At 39.1% G+C, this 23,626-nt stretch overlaps 1 protein-coding gene across 1 annotated transcript in view; it reads left to right on the top strand.

Annotated features, from left to right (window-relative positions):
* The window catches only part of LOC147465855 (uncharacterized), a 38,957-nt gene extending 15,712 nt beyond the window's left edge, over positions 1-23,245 (top strand). The window contains exon 4 of the mRNA XM_086500544.1: positions 22,395-23,245. Within this exon, the coding sequence (XP_086356670.1) occupies positions 22,395-23,245 (851 nt within the window). The remainder of the gene's footprint in view (positions 1-22,394) is intronic.
* The last annotated feature ends 381 nt before the right edge of the window (positions 23,246-23,626 follow it).

Raw genomic sequence — 23,626 nt, 5'->3', positions numbered from 1 at the left:
AGTGCGAGAAATTGAAAAGCACAGTAGAGAGGGGAAGACACACGACGTACAGAGAAAACCTTATCCACTCATTCATTCATAGTAATGATTGTGTACACAAAAACTTACAATGTTGCCTTTTATACCCTAGCTCTGGGTTTTATGGTATAAAAGCTAGATTTGCTGCAATATCATCAAAAATTACATTTTCAACCATAAAATTACATATAGGTGGCAGATACCGTTTTTGGAAGAGACATTACTATCACTTGACATTCAAAATGCAATTACAAGAGTGATGAAATAAATTGTGAAATTGGAATCTTCCAACAATTTGCACTGATCTTTGGTTTATTGAATGTTTATTTGCATACAAAGATGTAATTTTTTTGGAGATAATGTACGTGCCAATTTGAGCTAGCTGACTAATGAATTCTTGATTTTTCGCTCCAATTTGCAAGGTTATGTACTTAATTAGACACACACACACACACACACACACACACATATCTAACCACTGCTAACTACTATTGGTTGCTAAATATAACTGAAATTTTCTCTCCCCCCCCCGTTTTTCCTTTCCGCCACTCAGAATCTACACCATAATAAGAACTTTTGGGTGAGTACTTTGTACTTCCCATCTGATTGCTTGGTAACATGTCAAACACCTCTTAGACTTTATTCCTTGATTATAGTATGGGAATATACCCCATCACCCTAGTAAAAAATGGGTAGGCTTTTTACCTTAAAGGGTACATAGCTTTTAATACTCTCTCTCCCCCCAAACTGGCATGATAATTATCTCCTTAAGGTTATAACCCCTAAAACTTCACTCTCTTCCCTCCTTCTTGTACCTGGGTAGTTTGTATACACTAGGCAGCAGCTGGCATCTCTCTCTGAGGTATCGCGTCGCTTCATTTTTCTACCCTATTTACCCCTACTAAACCTGCTCTGCTTAGCTGGTGGTCTTGGGCTCTTATCCGATTGTGGAGGCTTGATTGGTGGGATTCTCTCCTCTTAGGATTAATGGCGCCTCATCCCTCAAACACTAGGGATGCTTTTCCCCTCACTTAGCCTTGACATATTTGTGTGTGTTTTGGAAAGAGACTTGAGTGTGGGTGAATGCTTGCTGCTGCACCGGGTATTATCACTTGATTGCTTAAACATAAACACTATGGAGTTGAGTGTGGGTGAATGCTTGTTGCTACACCGCGTAATATGGCTTGATTGTTTAAACATAAACACTATGGAGTTGGTTGATCAAGACGCTCCTTAACAGGTTGGTGTCACACTTACTTTGAAAGCATAACAATTGTTTTTAGTTGACTAAAATAAACATTAGTATTCTGTCACCTGGTTTTTTACTTTTTGAGATTTGCTATTCGCAGATATATAAATTTTAAAAGAAAATGAGTGTTGGGGGTTCAATTGACCAAATGTGGCTCCATTTCCCTTATTTGGGGGCAATTTGGTCGTTTATTTGCTCTCATAGCAGTAAAATGATGTTTGATCTATGTGACTGCCAGTGTGTTCGTATTTCCATGTTGGGTTTTTTTTTGTCTTCATAATATTGGCTAGCTTTAAAGGTTTTTGATATTGGTTTTTTTTAAAAATGGATCATAATATGTTGGGTTTTTTTTGTCTTCATAATACTGGCTAGCTTTAAAGGTTTTGACATTGGTTTTTTTTTATAAAATGGATCACCTAGCTATTGGGGATTTTGTCAGATGCAGCATTTAGTACATTACATACTCGGGCTTGACATTTTGTGTTTTAAGACTGTCATGGGATCATTTAGGGTTAATTCTATTTCTACCACTTCTCATTACACATGGTTATTACTGTTGGGCAGTCAAACTAAACACAATTTTTTGGGGGCTTGACCATTATGGTAAAAGTTACCTATCATGGTTGATCATAAAAATTGTTCTACCACTTCCATGCACTCATAAAAGTCTTGGTTTCCTTGCACTTGTAGGGTACTTACCTAAGAAAAACATAGAGCATTTATCTACCTTGATCTTATACCAATGCTTGCATGACTAGATCTACTAAATTATCCTACTTAGGATAGATTAGTACTTACTTCTACCACACTATTAGCTACCTACCCGAGTGATGTCTTCCAATTCAACTTTGAGTAGTTCTTTTTACACCACAAGATTCTCTATTTTAAAGCAAAACATGGCAAAATTTGAGCATGTAAATAAAAGATCTTGAAAATGGTAAAAGATCTCTTACCTCGACAATAGCTTTTGGTTAAACATGTGGATCAGAAGGGGTAGTGGCCTTTTGATCAGAATTTATCCTATTTAAATAAATATAAATTCTTTCTTAAAAAAAGGGATATTAACTTTTATTTACAAAAATTTCATGGAATCTGAAGGAGTGATGACCTTTGGATCAGAAAAACTTTTGAAAATCATTCAATGTGATAAAGTCCTCTCCAAAAACTCAGTGACAATTTCATACAATATAAGATGGTAGGTTTAAGGTAAAAAGATTTTAAGTAGGACATGGATGACACCCGATAAGTTCTTCGACACGTGTAATACGTATTCAAGGCTAACAAATCTGTTAACTTGTTTATATGGATGCAGGTGAGGACTCTATCTTTACTTAGGGTCTTTTTGGCTTAAAGTTGTTGTCTACCATTGGTACACCTATGCCTTTTTTTTATTGTAGAGACCACTATTCTTGACTATCCATTGTACAAAAAACTTTAATATGTTACTCATTCTCACTATAATGTGCAAAATTGAATCAAAGATTGAGTCATTTTTGTGCTTCTCTCTGTCCTTTTTCTAAAGCCAACTATCTTTTGAACTAATATGTTATGCTGTGTATAAGTATTAGTTTAAAAACAAAAACACACACGGCCTAAACACAAGGTTCTTTCAATTTTTTGGAAGATCGGGACGGTGGCTTTAGAAAACATTTGGAATATAGGTATTTGATGGACCCATTGTTATTAATTCTTGTATAGGTTGACAGTGCTAGGTGGTCCTTCTTTGAATATAGTTCTAGATTCCTGCTCAGGGCTATCATAGCCCTTGGACTTTTTCGGTTTTAGGGTTGCAAGTTAATCCATGCGTACTCACCCTGATTTTGATTGATATTTTAGGTACACAATAATGACAAGATGACTACTCGCATGAGAGTCATCCATGACCCACTAAAACATGCAAGGATGATGGAACAAATTGCACAATACTTAAAGGATCACCCTCCTCAAAAAGCCTTGTCACCTAGAACCATACCTTTCCTTCCTAGAACATCTAAAGGCAAAGTGATATCTTACAGGCTTTATCCCTCTCCCAAGGACTAGAGATGGCCTCTAAATTCCTTTTTATGGCTAGCTCACTTGTACTTCGTTGTATGAGCAACCTCGACATTGCACAACTTATCTATGGATCAGCCCTAACAGCTAACAAAAAGGTCATCTATTTTACATATGCTTTCTTTAAATGACTGGGTCAAAATTTTGGCTACCTTGGACAAGGATTCAAATGATGGAGTGGCTATGATTTCTCAGTATATAGCCCAAATTCTTGTTTTAGCTATACAATACAATCAAGAATTGGCTCAATTATCTTTCTCTAGTGATGAACTTGCTAATTTTCTTAAGAAACTGTGTGGACTTAACTCTACTTTTATTAGTGCTCATGCTACTCCTATTGTCCCAAAAACCGGTGTCCTCTTCTGCGAGGACAATGCTACTCTGGAATTTGTTATAGAATTCCAAAGCAATCTATGCACACTTAGTGACTCCACCCTCTTAGAAATGGCCTAACTCTCTGACCACCCCTAATAACTCTTTTACATCTTTTTTTAACTCCCAGCAGTTCTACTAGTTATAATAGGGATAAATCTCAAAGTTACACTGGCGACGGCAGAGGAAGAAACATCCCTGTTTGACATCTTCTTGACTTGTAGATCATTTTGATATGCAAGTAATCTCTAGCCCTCGTTGGAGAGAGACTATTCCTACCATACTTCTACACAAGAATATATTTTTGTACAATGTTTATATTAAATGAGCTTCTCAATTGGTTTACCCCTAGTTCTATCTTTTGTAAGTGTTTTGAAGTACTTTTTGGTGATCATAACATGTTAGGTAACATCTTGGTTGAATGGACCTATCATCAACCCATCAAGGATTTAGTTTACAACAATGACTTTTTGCGAGACAGTGCTATTCTAGAATGATTTTGTAAAGAGTATGATATCTTTTGCAAGACTTTGGTGATCTCAGTAAACATGTGTGGACATATGATATTAAAATTATTAGTAATCCTACAATGCAAAGAATTATTGGCAAGGGTTTGAACCACATTCCAACTTTTTCTAAAAACCCTTACCTTGCCATTTCAACTTTGCTTAGCTTTTTGGCTGACCTGGGTCAACACTTTCCAACTAGAGATGACAGTCCTACTAGACTTAACCAATCTAGTTAAACAATATTTTTTTCCTGTTTTTTTCAAAAATCACTCTCATACCATAAAATTGGCTATCTACTGATAGTACTCTGATTACACCATATTTAAGCTAGAAATTTCATAAACTATCACAAAAATGGTTCATTGTTGGTCTAGATAGGGCTGCTAATTGTCCAACTTTTATGTGCAAAAACCCTGCTTGGGTAGCTGCACAATCAAGACTTACTAGAGATTACTTTTCCTTAACCTTTCTCTTATTGAGGCCACTAGCCTTATCATTAAGCACAATATGAGTCTTGGTTACTCTATTCACTCTATCAAACTACCTGTGCTCTTTCCAACTTATAAACACCACAAACATAAATTCAAATGGATTTCAGATGCCTCTAACGAGATCTTTACTAATATTACTAAGGACATCACTTCTTGCCTTAATCTCGTATTATTCTAATTTGATATGGTATGTGCAAGAAAACAAAAAGTGTGTTTGGATTTTTTTAAAAATCTATTTCAACCCTTACTGGCTTGTAAAAAAAATTATTGAGGTTATGCTCAACTTCCCTAAACAAATTTTTCATATGTTCTTTGATTATATCACTCAGTATTACAAAGACATCCTCCTCATTGGTGATCTGGGGTTAAAATACAGATGATCAAAATTGCATTTAATAATGCTAACATAAAAGGTCTCTCATCCTTTTCTCTTGTTAATAAACCCAAACCGATTAAAAAATATTCAACACATAGTGCTCACTTCAACAAGCTTAAGTTATGTAACCTTGTCTCATGGCTTCTAGACAATTGTTATGTACAATCTAAAGGCTTTTGCTATAACCAAAGCCTAGGAATTCCTATGGGCTTATCTTGCTCCCCCCTCATGTGTAACTCATACCTAGCCTACTTTGAATACAAATGGTTTCTTAATACCATGGGAAACACAAGTGAGAAACATAAGCTTTTAGACTTCAATCACACCTACAAATATATGGATGAAGGCCACAAACAAAGATACTCTCTCTTGCATTGGGACATACCTAAACATTGAGGACACAACTCCTGCTTCATTTTATGCTTCATGCATGCCAAAGACAAGGGCAAAGCTAGGAAAAACTCCATAAGATCTGTGAAGAAGGCCTTCCCTTACACAAGGTGGAACAATATATTTATGGGCCGCAAAAGTCTTTACCAAACTATGCTTAGATTCTATGAGTTATCTCAAGAAGACAACACAATATACTGGTTGTATTCTTGTTATCGTAGACTGTGATGTCTAAGATTTTGCCTCTACTTGATTTTTAGTGCTTGGCACAATGGTCGCTTTTGTGCTAAAACTTGATGAGTGTCAAATAGTGAGAGTTCAAAGGTTGGAGAGGTTAAATGTCATTCTATTGAATGAAGCCTTGTTGCAAAAAAAAGCAAAGGAATTCAATTGAGCCATCTCCCACCCCGTCTTTCAGTGTGAAATTAGAGAAAGATATTTGGTGGCTGGGTGCTATTGAGGTGCCCAAAGAGACCAATGGAGTACTTTCATGGATTTTTGAGAGAACTCCATGTATTACATAGTAATACACTCCCAACTTGTAGCTGAGAAGTTGGAGGTTGAGGGTTTAGGTAGCTTTGATGGGAGTGGCACTTGGCCAAGGCCTTAAAGACCATAAAATGTTTGCTAGGCTGCAAACAAGGGGCTTCTTCTCTCTATCCTTGTTCACAGAGGTACAAACCTAATGGAAAAAAAGCACAAAAGGACTTTGCAAAGGTAGCTCAATGCTTCCATGGCAAGATGATGGAGACAAAGCATTGGATAGTTTTCATGGTGGAGATGAAGACAGGGAATGGGAAGCATTTGTTTTGAGATGCCTCATCTAGATCATGCACTAAAGGACAAGGCCTAGAATCCCATATTTCCATTTTCTCTATCTAATATACGTTTCTATACATTGCACACATTCATGTGCATTTTCAATAGGCTAATGAAGCTCCACATTGACTATGCTTTCACAATGAAGCCATTGCAAAAGTCTTAGGAGGTGATTATTAGGGTGGAAGCACTCCTCAATTCCATTTGTTGTCATGGTTGAAATGTGTCAATTGTTGCTGCAAAGACATAGGGGAGGCCCATGAGATCGCCCCCAACAAGTGTTAGTGAGTGGACAAAAAGCCAGATACATCTAGAAGAAATTGGGCAAACCTAATACTAACACGATGACTCAAATGTGTGCTTGCAAACAAGCACAAGCAAGTTTGGGAAATTTTTGATAGAATGGTCAAGCTTATGGGTCTTACCAACACAACAGATGATCAACGCCAATCATTCCAAGTGGTGTTGGCGGATTTCACCAAGGTCTTTACCCTTGATTGGGGTGAGAATAACATCACACATTACATGGTAAGCCATGCCACATAGTGAAAGTATTATAAGAGATTGTTTTCATTTCATAACTTGCATCATTTACTCGTGTGAACATCATATATTATTTGTGCATGGAGCATTTTTTATGCAAAAATATGGTTTGCTTGAGATTTTTAGCACTCAAGGCATGGAGAAGTCCCATTATCAAGCTAGGGGGGTGTACTTGAAAAATACTCGACATGGTGGTGGTGCAATACAATCTAATTATTTGGAAGAGATGTTAAACTAGTTCTTTCAAAGGACATTTTCTTGTAAGCCCACCATGGAGCTTGCACGGAAATCCAAGATTGCAAGGGAAGTGCGCTAATTGAGTGATCAAGAGCACAATAACAATTGGCGAATGTCACAAAGCTCCCACCAAGCATACAACATGGTGCCAACAAAGGGTCCGACAAGGGTTGATGTGGATTCAACACTGATAACTAATCCACGCCAATGCAAGGTCCAACAAGTATTGAGGTGGATTCAACACTAGTAGATTCTCTTCTAAAACACGTAGTTTTATTAAAGTTTGAGGGCACCCTTTTAAAAAATAATAGCATTTTAAAGAAAATTATAGTGTGAAAGGGCCCTTCCAAAATGGGCCCTTATAAATATAAGATCCATTCACTTGTCACTTGGTTTCTCTCCATAGGTGAGCTCCCACCATATCCCATGGTGTAAACCAACAAAAAACCCACCAAAGAGCATCTGCATACTAACAAGAACACTCTTCAAGGTTGCGAGAAGCCTACATGGCTTAAAAACACAATAAAATTCCGGCCAACATTCTTGGTGCTCAATAGCAAGTACAATAGACACCACATCAGAGATTCAAGCAACGCACCGAACGATGGCAAGAAGAAGAAGAGGAATCATCATCCTCAAGTGAACGGGAACAACCACCATGCCAAAAAGCACAAGCAGGAGGGTCTTGAGCTTAAGTGGTGCATACAGATGGTGAGTGTTCGCGGGTCGCCATGAACGGACGTCTGTAGCATAGTTATTGGGCACTAACATAATGTCAATACTCACAAAAGTGACTCGAATGGGGCACAAAGACTCTTTGAGACTGTCAATCTCAAGAAGTGAAGCTTAATAAGCAAATATACCAACTCAACAAGCAAAACAACACTCAATGATTAGGGAAATCTACCTATGTCCTTTCTCACAGCTCTAGGTCATCATGCCATTTTGGCACTCGAACGGACTCGGAATGCAACCAAACTTTAGGAGAAGTTCTACGACACCTACAGGCACTATCGTACCAAGTCTGGTTCCAATCCAACAAGGTAGAAAAATCACGAACCATCATGAAAAAGGTCCTGAAAACTGCAACAGAACTATCTAGAAATGTCACCCTATGGTCTAAGAACACTCTCCTATGGTCAAAACGACTAAAACATGATTTAAGCACTCAAATCTGAAGATTAAGTTCATAAACGCATAATCACGAACCTCAAAAAAACTGACAATGCTTACACTTAATTGAAAGAGAAAAGAGAGAGGAACACAATGCAAGTTTTGGATTTGAAAACTGATTACCCAATCGTATTAAGAGTTGATTACAAGTCGGAGCAGCTTGGTAGCTTGAGCATACATTTTCAATGCTCCCTTCTTCTTCTAAAGATAAGCCTCCTTTCACATTAAGGTTATTGATATTTATACCTAGGACATTCTAAATGGCCAATGACCTGCTCACATGGACCTTTACAATTGTCACGACAACATTACAACTCGGGGAATTGACCTACTACTCTGGAATCAAGATTACACACAGTATCACTACACTAGCTCGGAAAACTAATAGAGTACAAATGTGGCGTCCAGCTATGTGGCTTGCCGGCGGGTGGATGCCCGTTCGATCTGTCTCGTAACATTCCCCCCTTCCTAAATCGTGTCATCCCTTTACACAACCTTGTGCAGTCTTGTCATAGGGTTGTCTTCAGCTTTGTCTTCAAGGTTGGTCTTCATCTTGGGAAGTGCGTTGTCATTGATGATGCTCCCCCCTTCTTGAGTGATGCATAGCTATTGTGTTGTTGATACGTGATTTGAGCTTTGATTGTTGAGGTAGATTTTCTTATTGTTTTGCATTCTCCTCTTTGTTGCCAGTCTTGGCCATCATGAAGATATATTTTGATGTGTTTGGGTTTGTAGAACTGACCTCTTTGTGGCATGGACTTTAAGATGGGTTTGCTTTCAAGTCCCACTGCAATGTGAGTTGTCTACAATAGGTAACCAACATTAAGCATTGTGTGAGCTACTTTTGATTGTTGTGGATAGCTCATTTACTGAAGGTATCCTTGCTTATCATTGTAGGTCATTCTTTGACTTTCTACTATTGTCCCTTCTTGTTGTCACCCATGAAGATTAGAGATGTTCTTGATAAGTGTGTTTTGATCTCCAGCTCTAGCTCCAAGTTTTTGACAATTGATTTGGGTAGCCACTTCCTTATTGCTGATGTAGAAGTAATATATACAAGAAAATGATGATGACGGTTTCTAGATTAGGGTCTTAAAACTTGGATGACCAAAGGGAAAAACCCGGTGAAAAAAAAGTGCCTTTGGTATACGCTCTTATTATAGTTGAGCATTTGGACTTGAAGTACCTGTCATGCAAGGTGAGTGCTTGGGAGAAACAAAGGAAGATAGTCTAATGCAAGTGCGAATTATGAGACACTCTATATGCATACAAGAAATTTTCAAACAAAAGCATGTAGTGTAGAAGATAGAGTTGATTGGTGCTTCGAGGAACAAATGTTGCACAATGCAAGTGCCAATTATGGGACACTCTATATGCATACAAGAAATTTTCAAACAAAAGCATGTAGTGCGGAAGATGGAGTTGATTGGTGCTTCAAGGAACAAATGTTGCACATGTGACATCAAAGGATGTCGCAATAGCTTCCATGTTGAAGGGTTTTTGATGCAGAATCTTCTCCACTCATACCTCATTGTGCTGAGTGCGTGAGTGTCTTTTGAACTTCCTCCTTCACTTACCATTTTACTACAATGTCTTTGACTCTTGTGCTCACCTTTACCAGCATGAGCGACACAACATAATTATGCTCAACTCTTTCAGCTTGAGCAATACCTAGAATAGCTAAGACGCTTAGACCACAAAGAGTATTACATGAAGCTTTGGGACTAGCACCTCACTCAATTAGTGGCTTAACTGCCATACTTTGACTTTTATGCCATGTATTTTTAATGGCGACTTGGACTTACCTATTCAAGACCAAAAACCCATTTCCATAAGTTCTGGAAATTTAGGCCTCTTTGATCGTTTTGGTCATTAGATGCCACCATTTTGTCCAGTAGGTTGGCATATTTTAGCTCCTCTTGACTTGCTTGTCGTATGTTCCCACTGCTTTGTGAAGCAAGTCCTTTAGCTCTCGTAGGGACTGATGTAGTTTTTGCTTTATCTCCCATGAGAAGCAATTTTTTATGTGTGTGGGTTCTTTGTGATTGAGTTCCCACTAGCAATTTTGGAACCCACCTTGTCGTTGGTCCTTGTGTGACCGTCTTTTGCATTTGCTTCCTTTTCTTGATGACTTGATGAACACTAGGCTTCAATAACCATAACTGATTGTTTCCGTTGTAGAAGCCCTGATTTAGTAGTTGATGACAAGGTATCCATCTATGGATTGCAGCAGCCTTGGTTGCAATTGGCTTCTGTTGGCTTTTGGTTGTCGTTGCTTGCCTTTGGATAGAAGCTTGTGCTACAATTTTTGGTAACCATATTTGAGTGTTACCTATATAAAATCCTTATATTTTGAGTAGCTTGAATGGAATTCTCCATTGCTTTACCTGTTTTTCTTGGGGTAACTTGACTAGATTTTGACTTTAGTACCCAAACTTGTTGCATTGCTTGTTTCTTTGATCTTTTCTTTTACCTATTATGGTTGTTCTTTCTCTTGCTTGAGTTGTTTCTATTCCGTTGATGGCGCGTATTGTTTTTTATAGAGCTTGTTGGTTGAGGTGGGTAGGACCAAGCTATTACTTTAGGATTTTTGGCCCAAACACTGGTGTTTCCTTGGAAGTATCCTTGAGTAGTAATTGACTCATTTGATACTACCCACCATGTCACCTTTTGTTGTTGAGGTTGAACCCCCGTGCTTGATGTATCCAAACTGGATCATTGACGTTGATGTACTCTTTGGATAATAAAACTTGGTTTATTCTCTTTGGTGATAGAAACTTTGGTTGATAAACTTTTTGCTTCGGTTTCCATTTCATTGTCGATGGTTTGGGTCTTGATGTAGAGGCTTCACAGGAAGTTTGATGGAAGCTCGTTGAGGGTAAAGTCATCTTGCCAGGTTGATATACTTTGGTGTTTACCTTTGTTTTACCTTTCTATGCAACGGTTGGCGATTTCTTCTCCGCATGTATTTGAGAAGCTTCATGGAATCTTACTGTTGTCGTTGTTGAAGCTTTTGATTGTTGTCGAAAGAAGATGTTCCTCCAGCTTTCTGTTAGGACTAGACTCTCCTTGATGCAATGGGATTCAATTATGTGGAAAGTATCCTTGTACTCCACAATACTCAACTTGAGTACCGCTTCTATCATGCCAAAGCTAGGAATCACCGTTTTAGAACTTGTATACACTATCTCCTCTAGCTCGATGATTGGCGGCTTCCCCATCATTATCCATGTTCCATAAGACATTAGATTCTTTGTCGCTTCAGGATCTATCACAACTGAACATGTGATTTTAAGTCCTGTTTCTCCGCATATGCTAAATTTGATTGTCGTAGGAGATAGTCCATCTTCTTTCTTGTCCTTCTTCTTCTTTTGATTTTGCGTTTGTTGAATATCTGACGTAACTTGGAAACTTTGCTCCTTCATTTGCTTTTATTTGCGCTTTTTTTTATAGCCGACTTCTTTGAAACAACTTTTGACGATTCTTCACATATGTCAATGATGACATATTCTTGTGGTTGCTCTGCTTCCTTCATTTGCACTTTGGCATCATGCTCCATGACGTAGCTATCTGTCTCACCTTTTTTGCTTTCACACTCACAAACCTCGTTAGCTTTCTTCAACACCTTTATCATAAATAAGATAATTATATCATAGCCATCTTCATCGCAAAATTTGGTGTTGGTCACCTCATTTACGTAGACATCAAGAGTCACCAGTATTTGATCCCATCCAAAGGGTTCAAATAACTCCTTTGGGAATGGTTCCTTAATATAAGTTTCATCTTCTACTGAACGCTCTAGGATGCAATCTTCCTTTCTAAGACTTCCACACTTCGAAGCTCCACACATCCAAATATACGCTTTGCTCTGCAACCAAGCAGGTACCTCATTTTCCTCGTTAGTTGTGGAGTGTAATTCTTCCCCCGGGGTTCGCTCTACATCTCTATAACTATGATCTTTGACACTAATTTTTGTAGTGATCTCTTTGTGTCTCATGTAGATATAGTCATAGCCCCAATCTTGTACCATTTTGAGCTGACGCATGAGTGGTCTGCCCAATATGATGTCAAAGTTGGTGCTCTTGTCAAAATTCATTAGGGCAAAGGTGTGATCAGACTCAATGCCACATGAGGATACAATGATTTGTTCTAAAATTCCTATCGGTCTCTCCACGTATCCATCCACTAATTGCAATTTCAATCGAGTTTTCCTAAGAGCAGGCTTTCCCCTTTTTTCACACATTTCTTTGATTGCCATGGAAATTCCTACCCCACTATCTAATATATCAACCGTTTTTACTCCTTTGTACTCAAGTGGTAAGGTGGTGTTTCCTTCATCTCCTTCGAAGTAGTCACCCACCTTATTTATTGGTACTGGCTTTGTCTATGGTTTCTTAGGCAAGGTGTCATTGATGTTTTTGTATGCAAGTTGGTTATGTGAAGGGATTTTCAACCCCATCTTTCTTAGGTGTTTGCCCATTTGGGCCCATAGATGCGCTCTAATTTTTAGCAACTCTGAGAGATAAAGCGTGCATTGAATAGGAGAAGACATCAATTCGTGCAGGCTCTTGGTATCCATCATTTTTGGTGTGGCTTTCCATTGAGAAGGTGCCATTTTAACCTCCGATTTTTTTTCGAGTTCTCCTATGAAAGATGAAAAAGTCTGTAGAGAGCGTGGTTTGCTCTCTTGAGATGCGATAGACCCGGCATCCCCATATAAAGATTTTATATCCGCTGGAAAAAAAATGTGATCCATGTTTATCTCAGGGATTGGTGCGGGCTATAAAGTAGCACTACCATCTTTTTGGTTTCTGATTGATTCCCATAAGGATTGTGGCCACGGTTCTTCTACCTCTGGAATAGGCATCATTGATTGTGAGCCCACCCCATCTGTGGTATTGGCTACTTCCTTTGTATCTAAAGGTGTCTCAACTTCGGCTCTTTCTGGTCTCTATTTACAATACCATGGCTCTTCATTTCTTGGATTTTTTAACGGATTAGCACCTCCCTTTTTGGAGCATATGAAACATGTGGTTCCATAAGAGCTTGGTCTCTCCGAATGAGCTCCTTTCACATTTGCAACCTCTCTGGATGAGGATATATCAGCCATCTATGCTCTTGGGTTTGATTAGGTTTTAGCTTAGCTTCGTAGGCCTTCAAAATTGCATCTAAAGGCTCAAAGACTATGTCCACCAAGGCTGAACCTCCCAAGTTAGTCTTTGACTTTTTAGGTCTCTTTGCATTTTTCTTGCTTTCTTGCTCTTGTATGAGCTGTTCTTTTGTTTGATTTAGTTCAGTTTTCAAAGCATCTTTCTCATGTATCCTCTTTGCTTTCATTTTGTCTCGTTTGGCTTTCCATGTTTTGCTTCCTGTTCTCACCGATGAGATTCGATTTCTGTTTGAACAGGCAATGTGGCTTCCTCCTCAAAGATTGCATTTTTTGCAGCTTCTTGAGCTTGAGCTTGAGTCATCACATTTAAAGGAATCACGGGTTCTACCTCAGATTCGCTTGAAGAAGGCATCAGGCCTACAATATTCATTACTGCTTTCCCTTTGAAAATTGGATTTTTAGCACAGTGTTGGCATAGATGGTCTCTCCCACAACCATCACAGAATACAAATATTTCTATTTGTGGACCTTTGTTTGGACAACTTTGTGCCCAATGGTCACCTCCACATTCATAGCATGGACCTTCTTGTTTCATAGCTGGTGATCCAACCAATGGTTGTTCTGGCCTGGTGAGAATGTTCTTCAAACCATACTCCTAATTCGGGATGAACATGAGCATATTTGCATCCATGGAGTACTGGTTTTTCACGAATTGTGGCACATGTGCTGGCTGAGTCTAGTTGAATATTACTCTACCATCATTCAGAAGAGGTGTTTGTTGCCCTAGCACACATTGTGGCTTTGGTGGATTGCAACACCATGGAGTGGGGTGATCCCCTCCACAAGTATTACATCTCCTCAAATGTGATTGTCGTACATTCAGGTTCTGTTAGTATCGTTTGTTTATTCTTCTAATCACCTCTTTGACCACTTGATCAATGATTGGTTCTCAAAGAGTTTTAACATCTCTCTTTGTTGTTGATTCTCTCTTTGGATATGAGGCACTATTAGTCGCGTTGTCTGTATCTTCAGTCACGTCTCCGTAGGCCTTACAATTGTCAACTAGATATAGAGCTTCTCTAGTGACTTGATTGATCGTCGTGCATCCTTTTAAATGTAGGTCCTTTTTAAGTCTCGTTACTCAAGCCCTCTATGAAGAGAACTGATAATCTCTCATCTTGAGGTAGCTCTCTCACAAGACATCTCTCAATGTATTTTTTGAAGAGAAGCAAAGCTTCCTTCAATTTTTCATCATTTTTCTATTTGAAAGTGTATATTTTAGACATTGTATTGTGTTTGATTCCCCTTTTTGAACTCCTCTACAAAATCATGTAAGAGTTGTGCTATGTTGGGAAAATCATCTTTGTTCAATGGTTGGAACCACGTCAAAGCTGCTCCTTCTAATGTCAACCCGAATCTCTCATACTGAGTATGAAAATCTGCAATCTGGTCAGCCCAAAACTTGTATGAAGAGTGATACATGAGCATTGTGATCCCCTGACCCATTGGACTTTGTCTTGACACATTGGGCCACTTGATATGGTCTTAATCATTTTAGTTCAGTCACCAATCTAACCAGCTCGTGATCTTTTGCAAAGTCGGCTCTTGCTCTCTCCTCTCGTGGTGGAGAAAATCCCGGTGGAATCCTCTCAAATATGTGCTCTGGCATCGTTATTGGCTGAAAGTAAGTAGAGATCGGAGTACCCTTGTATGTGTATCATTCCAAGTCAATTGGATTGACAAGTTTGTATTCTTTTCCATACTTATCTACCATCAAAACTTGAACTTCATGGGCATTTGTATACTTGAATGCATAGAGATTCTTATGGGTGGTCAACTCCCTGGCATTGGGTTCTACACACTTGTAGAAGATATATGGATTCCCGTTTGTGAATCTATATAAACCCTCATAAGTGTAATCCGTTAGAATTCTCAAAGCTTCATTGGCTTTGATGAATCTCACGTTCGGTTTGTTGATCAAAGGATGCCTCTCCTCTATGCATTCCCCCAATCCCACTGTTGTCGGCAATGTTTCTTGCATTTTTCATGTCTCTGAGTGGAGTAGAGAACCCTGGTGGCGGATGATTTTTCATGATTAAGGCTCACTCAAGATTCTCAAGGTAGTCTCTTACAAGCCCACTTTGGCGTAGTGAAACCTATCCCTTTTTGCCCCTAATCAGGTCTCTTAGAAATCAAGAATTTATTACTCTTTTGGTTTCTTAAATTGGTTATGGGTACCCTAAAAGTTTGGATTTAGGAAATTGGAAAAATTCAGCTTTAGGTGTGTCCTATTGCCCACAAGCTTTTTTCCTGGCTTTACCTTACTCAATTTGGAGTTGTCTATCAAACGTTAGAGCAATTTTAGTGAACTGCACTTGAAACAGCACTAGACAGTCTAAGGACTAGAACATAGGAACTTTGACTTGTATCTTGGTCTCCAGAAGGTACTTTTAGCTCAAAATTGAGATTTGGGATGTTCTCAAGTATGTCTACAAGATCATGAAGTCAGATACCCCCACTATATGTTGAGGGACATGGATTGCGATCCATGTTCCTCTGTCAAATTTTTTTTCCTCCAAATTTTCCCAAATTTTGACTGTATGTAGACAAGGTCATATGTAGGCTATGTACCAATTTTGATCAAATTTTGAGGTTGAGGTACATGGATCACGATCCATGTTCAACCACACTGGACTTGATCTCTTGGCAGCTTGTTGCACTCTATGTCCACAAGCTAAGTCTCAAATCTTTTTGGATTTGGACTTGTTTTGACAGGTCAAATGGCCAACACTAGGTCTATAGTGCGGGTTTTAGTCTGTCACTTGTTTTGCTCCCTTTTGACCCAAATTTGCTCAATTTTTTTCCAAACTGGACTTGGGGATATGTTTCCTTGTGTATGCACTACTCATCTGGAAAGTTTCAGGTTAAGTTGTTACTATGGGTATATGGCTCGCGATCCATGTTTGGAGCTGAAATTGACCTTTTTTGTACCATCAGAATCAACATGATTAGTAGGTCTTATGGCATCAATTTTTTTGAAAATGGACCTCTGCATTGAAAGTTAGGTCAATTTTAGCACTTTCTCAGAGTACTTGGCAGCTATGGGCTTTTGGTATGGTTTTTGATATCCAAATTTAGTTTTGAAAAGACCACTACACTCCCTGCGATGGGCTTTAGCTATAATGTAAGTTTGGTATCAATTTGTGATAGAGGAACATGGATCGCGATCCATGTATCATTGTGTCAAAAGGTACTAAAACTTGGCACACAGCTATCCCTTGGTCGATTGATCCTTGCTTTATGGTTTTTATGTGATTTGGACTTTTTCTAGGTTAGGCAAAAGTCAATCCTTGGGTCTATTTTAGGGTTTTCACCTTGAACTATTTTTGGCTCTTTTGACCACTTTTTACAACTTTTTTGCATATGGTTCTTTTCAAAAAAGTGTTTATCTATGTCTCAGCTACCTACTGCTCAAATCTTAGTCCAAAATTTTGATGAGGTACATAGATCGCGATCCATGTTCCATCACATCTGAACACCAAATTTGGTATGATGATAACTTGCAGTGTAGTAGTCTATTCCACCACTTCTTTTTGAATTTGGACAATTTTTTCCTAGTCAAAAGTGAATTTTTCTATTTGCCTTGTGGTTTTTGGCTATCTGGAAAAATTTTGGTGTTTTGATCAACTTTTTGTAACTTTTTGGTATGGTCCCTTTTGGCAAAGTTGTTTCAATTGTTATCACGAATGTACTTGTCAAATATCAGTCCCAAATGTCAAAAGATACATGGATCGAGATCCGTGTTTAGTAGCATTTTTTCATGAATTTTGTTCTACTGGTTCTCTATTTGCTATAGAAGCCAAACCTCACCCCTTGTTTGAATTTGGATCCCAAAAAGCTGAAAACCCCCAAGTTTTGTGTCTGAAATGCTTGTTTTGCTTCCCCCCCCCCTAAGAGCCAATTCTGATGTGATTTTTGAGTTTTTCTTTCAAGAAATTAGGGCAATATCGCATTGATGCATAGTGTCACTGATCACTTTTCAGCAAAATTGGTCGTCGGGGTACATGGATCACGATCCATGTTCCTCCACAGATTCTAGCCAAACTTTCCAGACTGCTTCTAGAGAGTCTGTTGATGCCCTTGAACCACAAATTTTTGAATTTGGATTACTTTTGAGGTCTCTACCATCAAATTTTTAGAATTTCAGAGTTTATGGTCATTTTGGCCAAAATATGGTTTTCACCCTTTTTTCCTCAACCTTTTAGCCCAAATTTGATGGTGGTAGTTTCTACTTATCCTACTCCTAAGTACTAAAATGAAACACAAACAAAAACAAATTGAACAGTAAAAAATAAAGTTGAAATAGAAAATGGTATAGCACTTTGAAAGCATAGAGAAAATCGGAGAATGAAATGATTTTGGCTATCTCACTCACAACCCTCTTTACCGCTGAAGAATAGACCTAGCAAGTCCTCGACTTCTAGAATCTACCAAGCACTAAACCCCGTGTCTAGCTGCTTCACTGCTGCTAAAGTGTAAATGGAATGGAAGGCAAATATTTAAAAAAGAATTCTCTAAATATGCACTAGGTCACCCACCATCTAAGGATCATATCCCCGACAGCGGCGCCAATGTTAGCGGGTCGCCGTGATGGACGTCTATAACATAGATATCGGGCACTAACATAATGTCGATACTCACGAAAGTGACTCGGATGGGGCACGGAGACTCTTTGACACTGTCAATCTGAAGAAGTGAACCTTAACAAGCAAACATACCAACTCAACAAGCAAACCAACACTCAATGATCAAGAAAATATGCCTATATCCTTTCTCACAACACTAGGTCATCACGCCATTTTGGCACTCGAATGGAATCGGAATGCAATGAAACTTTAGGAGAAGGGCTAGGACATCTACAGGCACTATCCTGCCAAGTATGGTTGCAATCCAACAATGTATCACGATCCATCATGAAAAAGGTCTTGAAAATTGCAACAAAACTATTCAGAAATGTCGCCCTATGGTCTAAAAACACTTGCCTATGGTCAAAACGACTAAAAGTAGTGATTTAAGCACTCAAATCTGAAGATTAAGCTCACAAATGTGTAGTTACAAACCTCAACAAAATTGACAATGCTTACACTTAATTGAAAGAGCAAAGAGAGAGGAACACAATGCAAATTTCAGATTTGAAAATTGATTACCTAATCGTATTAAAAGTTGATTACAAGTTGGAGCAGCTTTGTAGCTTGAGCATACATTTTCAAAGCTCCCTTCTTCTTCTAAAGATAAGCCTCCTTTCACATTAAGGTTATTGACATTTATACCTAGGACATTCTAAATGGCCAGTGGCAGGTTCACATGGATTTACAATTTTCATGATAACATTACAACTCAGGGAATTGACCTGCTACTCTGGAATCAAGATTTACACAGAGTATTATTACACTAGCTCGGAAAAATAATAGAGTACAAATGTGGCATTCGGCTACATGTCTGGCAAGGTGGGCGCCCATTCGGTCTGTCTCATAACAGTGAGTCAGAGACAGAGCTACCATTGTAGGGTGCTAAGATCTCATGCACACACCGGGTGATAGTGGCGAGGAAGACACTACCCCGTGGTCAAGGAGCTCTCCCTATAGCACAAGATCAAGAGGCAATGAGAGAGGAGGACAATAAGGAGTCGGAGGAGGCAGCACCACTAGTGGCGGCAAAGCATGTAAATTGCCACAAATCTAAGTTTTTTAAGAAGCCCAAGCACAACCCACCAACAAATGTGCAAGCATCCCTAGACAACCCCAACATCGTTGCAAAATTACAAGGGCATTTGCAAAAATCTGGCACTACCAAAAGACAATCGAGCTGCTCATTTGATGAGCCCCCTTTGCTTGCACAGTGAAGGAGAATGCAAGCAATGGCACTAGAGGCAATTCAAGAAGCTGCAAAGGCCCACATCATTTTTGTGCTAGAGGATAACCAACCTCAGAGAGTGACTATATAACCAAAGGACATGCAACTTGCAGGCGGTTTGATGCAAGACTTTGAGCTCTAGCCGAAGCAAAACTTATCTTTTTTGTATTACTCAACCTACTTTTGTATCCAAACATTTTGTTCATAACTAAAGGATTCAAAGTTTTGTATCTTCTATGTCTGAAATCATTTAAGATCTTTATCTTCTTAATGTTTTTAAGTTAAATGATGTATGTCTAATATACAATCTTTGGGTCCACCAGTGTCAGAGGGGAAGGGTGTGTATTTATGCATGAACACTTGAATTCAAGCAAAGTATGTTCTTTTCGAGTGTCCTGGAGTGCACACAAGGCCAAGAAAAGCAAAAAGGGGGGTGGACACAACCGAACAAGGATTCTACATTGGAATAGGCATCATTGGAGCCATAACCTTTACTTGCATGGCTTGGAAATCTTCCTCTATCACGTGCAATTACTCTGCTGCTAGAGCCTCCACACACACAAGTGCAATAATGTCACAGTGACAGAGTCTCCAAGTGGTAGGAGCTTGCTTTCAAGGGCATCTGGTGTGGAGTCTAGGGGGAATTGGACACTGGTGCATATCACACTCAGGCACTCATCCATGCATTGATCGAATGCTTTCTCCAAGTCATGCAAAAAAAGAAACTCCTCCCTATCTACTACCACTAACGATAAGTGATTGATCTCTACTTTTGGGATTGCCTCATCCATCATGGAGCATCCTCTAGAGTGACACTAGTGGTAGCCACAAGGATGGGTTTTTCAACCACTTTATCGATCCCCTAGGGTACTCAAGCTGAAGTGATTGACCTTTGCTTGAAGGGTTCATGGGGACACCCTACTTCTCCTTGGCATCTTTGTTGATGGAGCCAACATGAAGGTGTGGAAGTTGCACCTCCTCCAGGTTGGGTTCCTCGCTAACAAGGAAGATAAAAGTAGCCAAGTGAGAAAGGTACACCCCGATTTGTGCTTCTTTAGCGCTAGCACCCCTAGGGCCTCCTTTGAGAAATGCCATGCATTGATGGCAATTTCTTAGAACCATCTCCACCGCTTAAATAATGGGTGATCTCCTTTGTGGATGTAGTGGAAGAGATTGTAAGGCACCAAGATCCCTGCATGTGGGGGGATAGTTACAGTATATTTGATGATGTGCACCTCCATGAAGGCTAAAATCTCTACAAACGCATCCATGGAGGGAAACTATGGTGTCAAGGTCGGGGAGACGAGTGAAAAAGGTGTGAAGATCCAGCTTTTCCTTGTAGTTGGTGTCCTCAAGGAAGAGGGTGATGCATGACAAAGGGGTGGATGTGGGCACAAAAACAACGGTTGTGGATGCATCCATATTTGGTTCGAAGTGTCGATAGAAAGTGGAAAATTTCAAGGGTTAGGAATGTGAAAAGTGAGGATGAGATATCAAGCCCCTCCTTTGATAATGGTGGAAATTTTAAAATAAGACACTTTTTCCAAAAATAGCTCAAAAAATACCTTTTTTAAATGTGGCAATCAAATCACGCTATAAAAATGGATTTTGCCTCATTGTGAAGCATAGATTTAAATAATACATAAAAATGGTACTAAAACAAATTGTACACAAGATCGATATTGGTGAATGAAAAACTATATTCAAAGTCCAAAATTTACAAAAGCTAAGCAAATTGATTACAGAGGGGATTTTTCCAAAAATGTAAGAGTTTCAAAGCTATAACAACGATATCATAATTCCATATATGCCCCAATCATCTTGGACCTTCATTTTGTCTTGCATTCTCTTTCCAAACATTCAACAATAAGTGAAGCAATAAACGACAAACTTTGATTGATCAAAAATTTGGTGAAAGGATCCCCACCTTGTGACCTTAAAGACGAAGTTGAGCTTGTTGAAGATCCTCAAAACTCATAATGGCTAAATGTTCTCGCACGTTACTAGAGTCCAATGCTTGTTCACTTGGATAGCTTCCAAAACACCATTGGGCATCCCCAATATAATATCAAAGCTTGCAATAGCTCCATCCCATTAGGAAAAATGTGGACTCTCCTTGGGCCATATAGGATTAAGGTTATTTAGGCTCCAGCCAATAGGAAGAGAGCAATGTATATAAGTTTAGAACCTAAGAAAGTAGAGAGAATAATAGAGTTGTCCACTCATTTATTGCTTTGTATCCTAGAGGGAGGTGGATGGGTAAAAGAGGGAGGGAGGGAGTGGTGGGTCCACAGATACGTTTTTGAAAAAACCCTAAAATTTAAAAATTTTCAAAAAAAAATTAAATTCAAAATATTCCATCCAAAACTCCCCCCAAACCTACCCTATGATCAAAAAGTCATTTTCTCACTCTAGAACCTTTTTTCCAAGACTCCCTTCCTCCATAGCCCCTTTCCATAACACAAAGCTCTCACTCTCTCTCTCTAAACTCTTACACCTTCCTCATTCTTCGAGCTCTCCATTGCAACTTTAAGCTCCCACTCTCTCTCTAAATTGTCTCTCTCCTCCTTCCTCAAGCTCTCCATTGCAACTTTAAGCTCCCACTCTCTCTCTAAACTATGTCTCCCTCCTCCTTTCTCAAGCTCTCCATTGCAACTATAAGCTCCCACTCTCTCTCTAAACTTTGTCTCCCTCCTCCTTCCCCAAGCTCTCCATTGCAATTTCAAGCTCTCACTTAAGCATCCATGGCAAACAATGGTCAAAATAGACGCCCCAAACCCATCATTCAAAATATGGTTCTCCACAACTCGAAGAATGAGGAGCAGCAATGGGAACCTCAGGTTTTTCAAGAAGGTGCGTGGGTCTATATGCAACCTTCCGCAATCGGTCCCCATTGTGTTCGTGAAAGAACAAACATCGATCTCCATTGGAAGGGAAGACTAATAGGCTTCAAGCAAGTAAGAGACAAGGGTACGGTGGCAATCGTTCAACATGTTTTCATGTTTGGACACATGCGTCTACGAGGGATCACCAACCCAAGGGATTTTCCTTGTAATTATATGTCCCTTGCACTTCAATGGTTTTGGTGGTAATAAAAAAAATGGACTTTTTACATCTCACGGACTGTTTTGTTTCTATGTAGATGTTTTCCCTTCTAGCCTTGTGGAGGAGCAACCACTCTTGTGCCTTTCATGCACATTTACGGCCATGCATGAAAGTCTTGGGGATATGCTCTTCTCCAACACAACTTCATCAAACCTTGCACGACAAAGGGTGTTCTTCTACACCCACAAGTACATTGTACCTACAGATGAGGAAGGCTACGGAGAGCTACAACCTTTGAAGGCTACAACCTTGCGTAACATGGAGTGGCCAAAGCCAGATGCATTCACTGTAATGTCTTTGAAAGCCAAGATTGTAGCTGATGTGAGAGCATCATTAAAGTTTGGAAAAGCCTCGCGTTCCGTTGGGCTTGGATGGTGTTGTCCTGCTCATGTCTTCGCTAGCATCTTTGGATCTTTGCCTTTCCATCATACAAATACTATGTATGTTTGCAAAGATCTACAATACTATACATTGGAAGCCATCCTTAGCGAGAAGTGGAGATATCTTGAAGGACCTCACAACGAAGATCGCTTTCGGTGTCAGGTTGGAAGTTTCGGCATTGCTATCTGTTTCATCAAAGTGCGCTCCACCCTTTATGTGCGGTACTTCTATGAAAGATGGATGTGCAAGCTTGGTGAATGGATTCCATTGCAATCCACCGATGCTACAATTGAGGTATTTGATATTGCAATCAAATTGTCGAGTGGTGCCGTTGAAACCGTCCAAGTAAACAAGCATTGGACATTGGCCAATGTGCGGGAGCACTTAGTGATAATGGGTTTAGAGCATGGAGAAGATACAAAATTTTGCATCGGACGACGTAAGGTGAATGATTTTTCTCTCTTAATTATGTTATATTTATGTTCTTTTGATTATTCCTTGCTCTAAGTTGTGTATGCTATTTCTTTTTTTTTTTGCTAGATTGGTAGCCGCATGGAGAGCACGATTCAAATTGAAAAGGCGTGGACGACGGAAGAGAATTTGATTTTATCATTAGAGTAGTTATGTTTTGTACTTAAATTTCTTATAATATCACAATTGTAAGTTCAAGCAGATGGTTGTATCAAATTTTGGCAATGCACATTATCTTAAAGTTGTAGTGATGTGTTTTTAGAGTTAAATGATTGTAATTTAGTTTGTAAGTTTTTTATAACTTCTTGTTATTTGTGTTACTTTATGAAAATTGTTTAATATTTTAATTATTGTTTTTTTTTTTTTTTGGGGGGGGGAGGGACGCGTGCTATATAAAGCCTCCTAAGCCCTACCATT

Source organism: Adiantum capillus-veneris, chromosome 1 (assembly GCF_014529385.1).
Source record: "Adiantum capillus-veneris isolate H3 chromosome 1, ASM1452938v2, whole genome shotgun sequence".
Lineage (NCBI taxonomy): Eukaryota > Viridiplantae > Streptophyta > Polypodiopsida > Polypodiales > Pteridaceae > Adiantum > Adiantum capillus-veneris.
The sequence above is the reverse complement of the archived record's forward strand: the minus strand, read 5'-3'. Positions and strand labels throughout refer to the sequence as shown.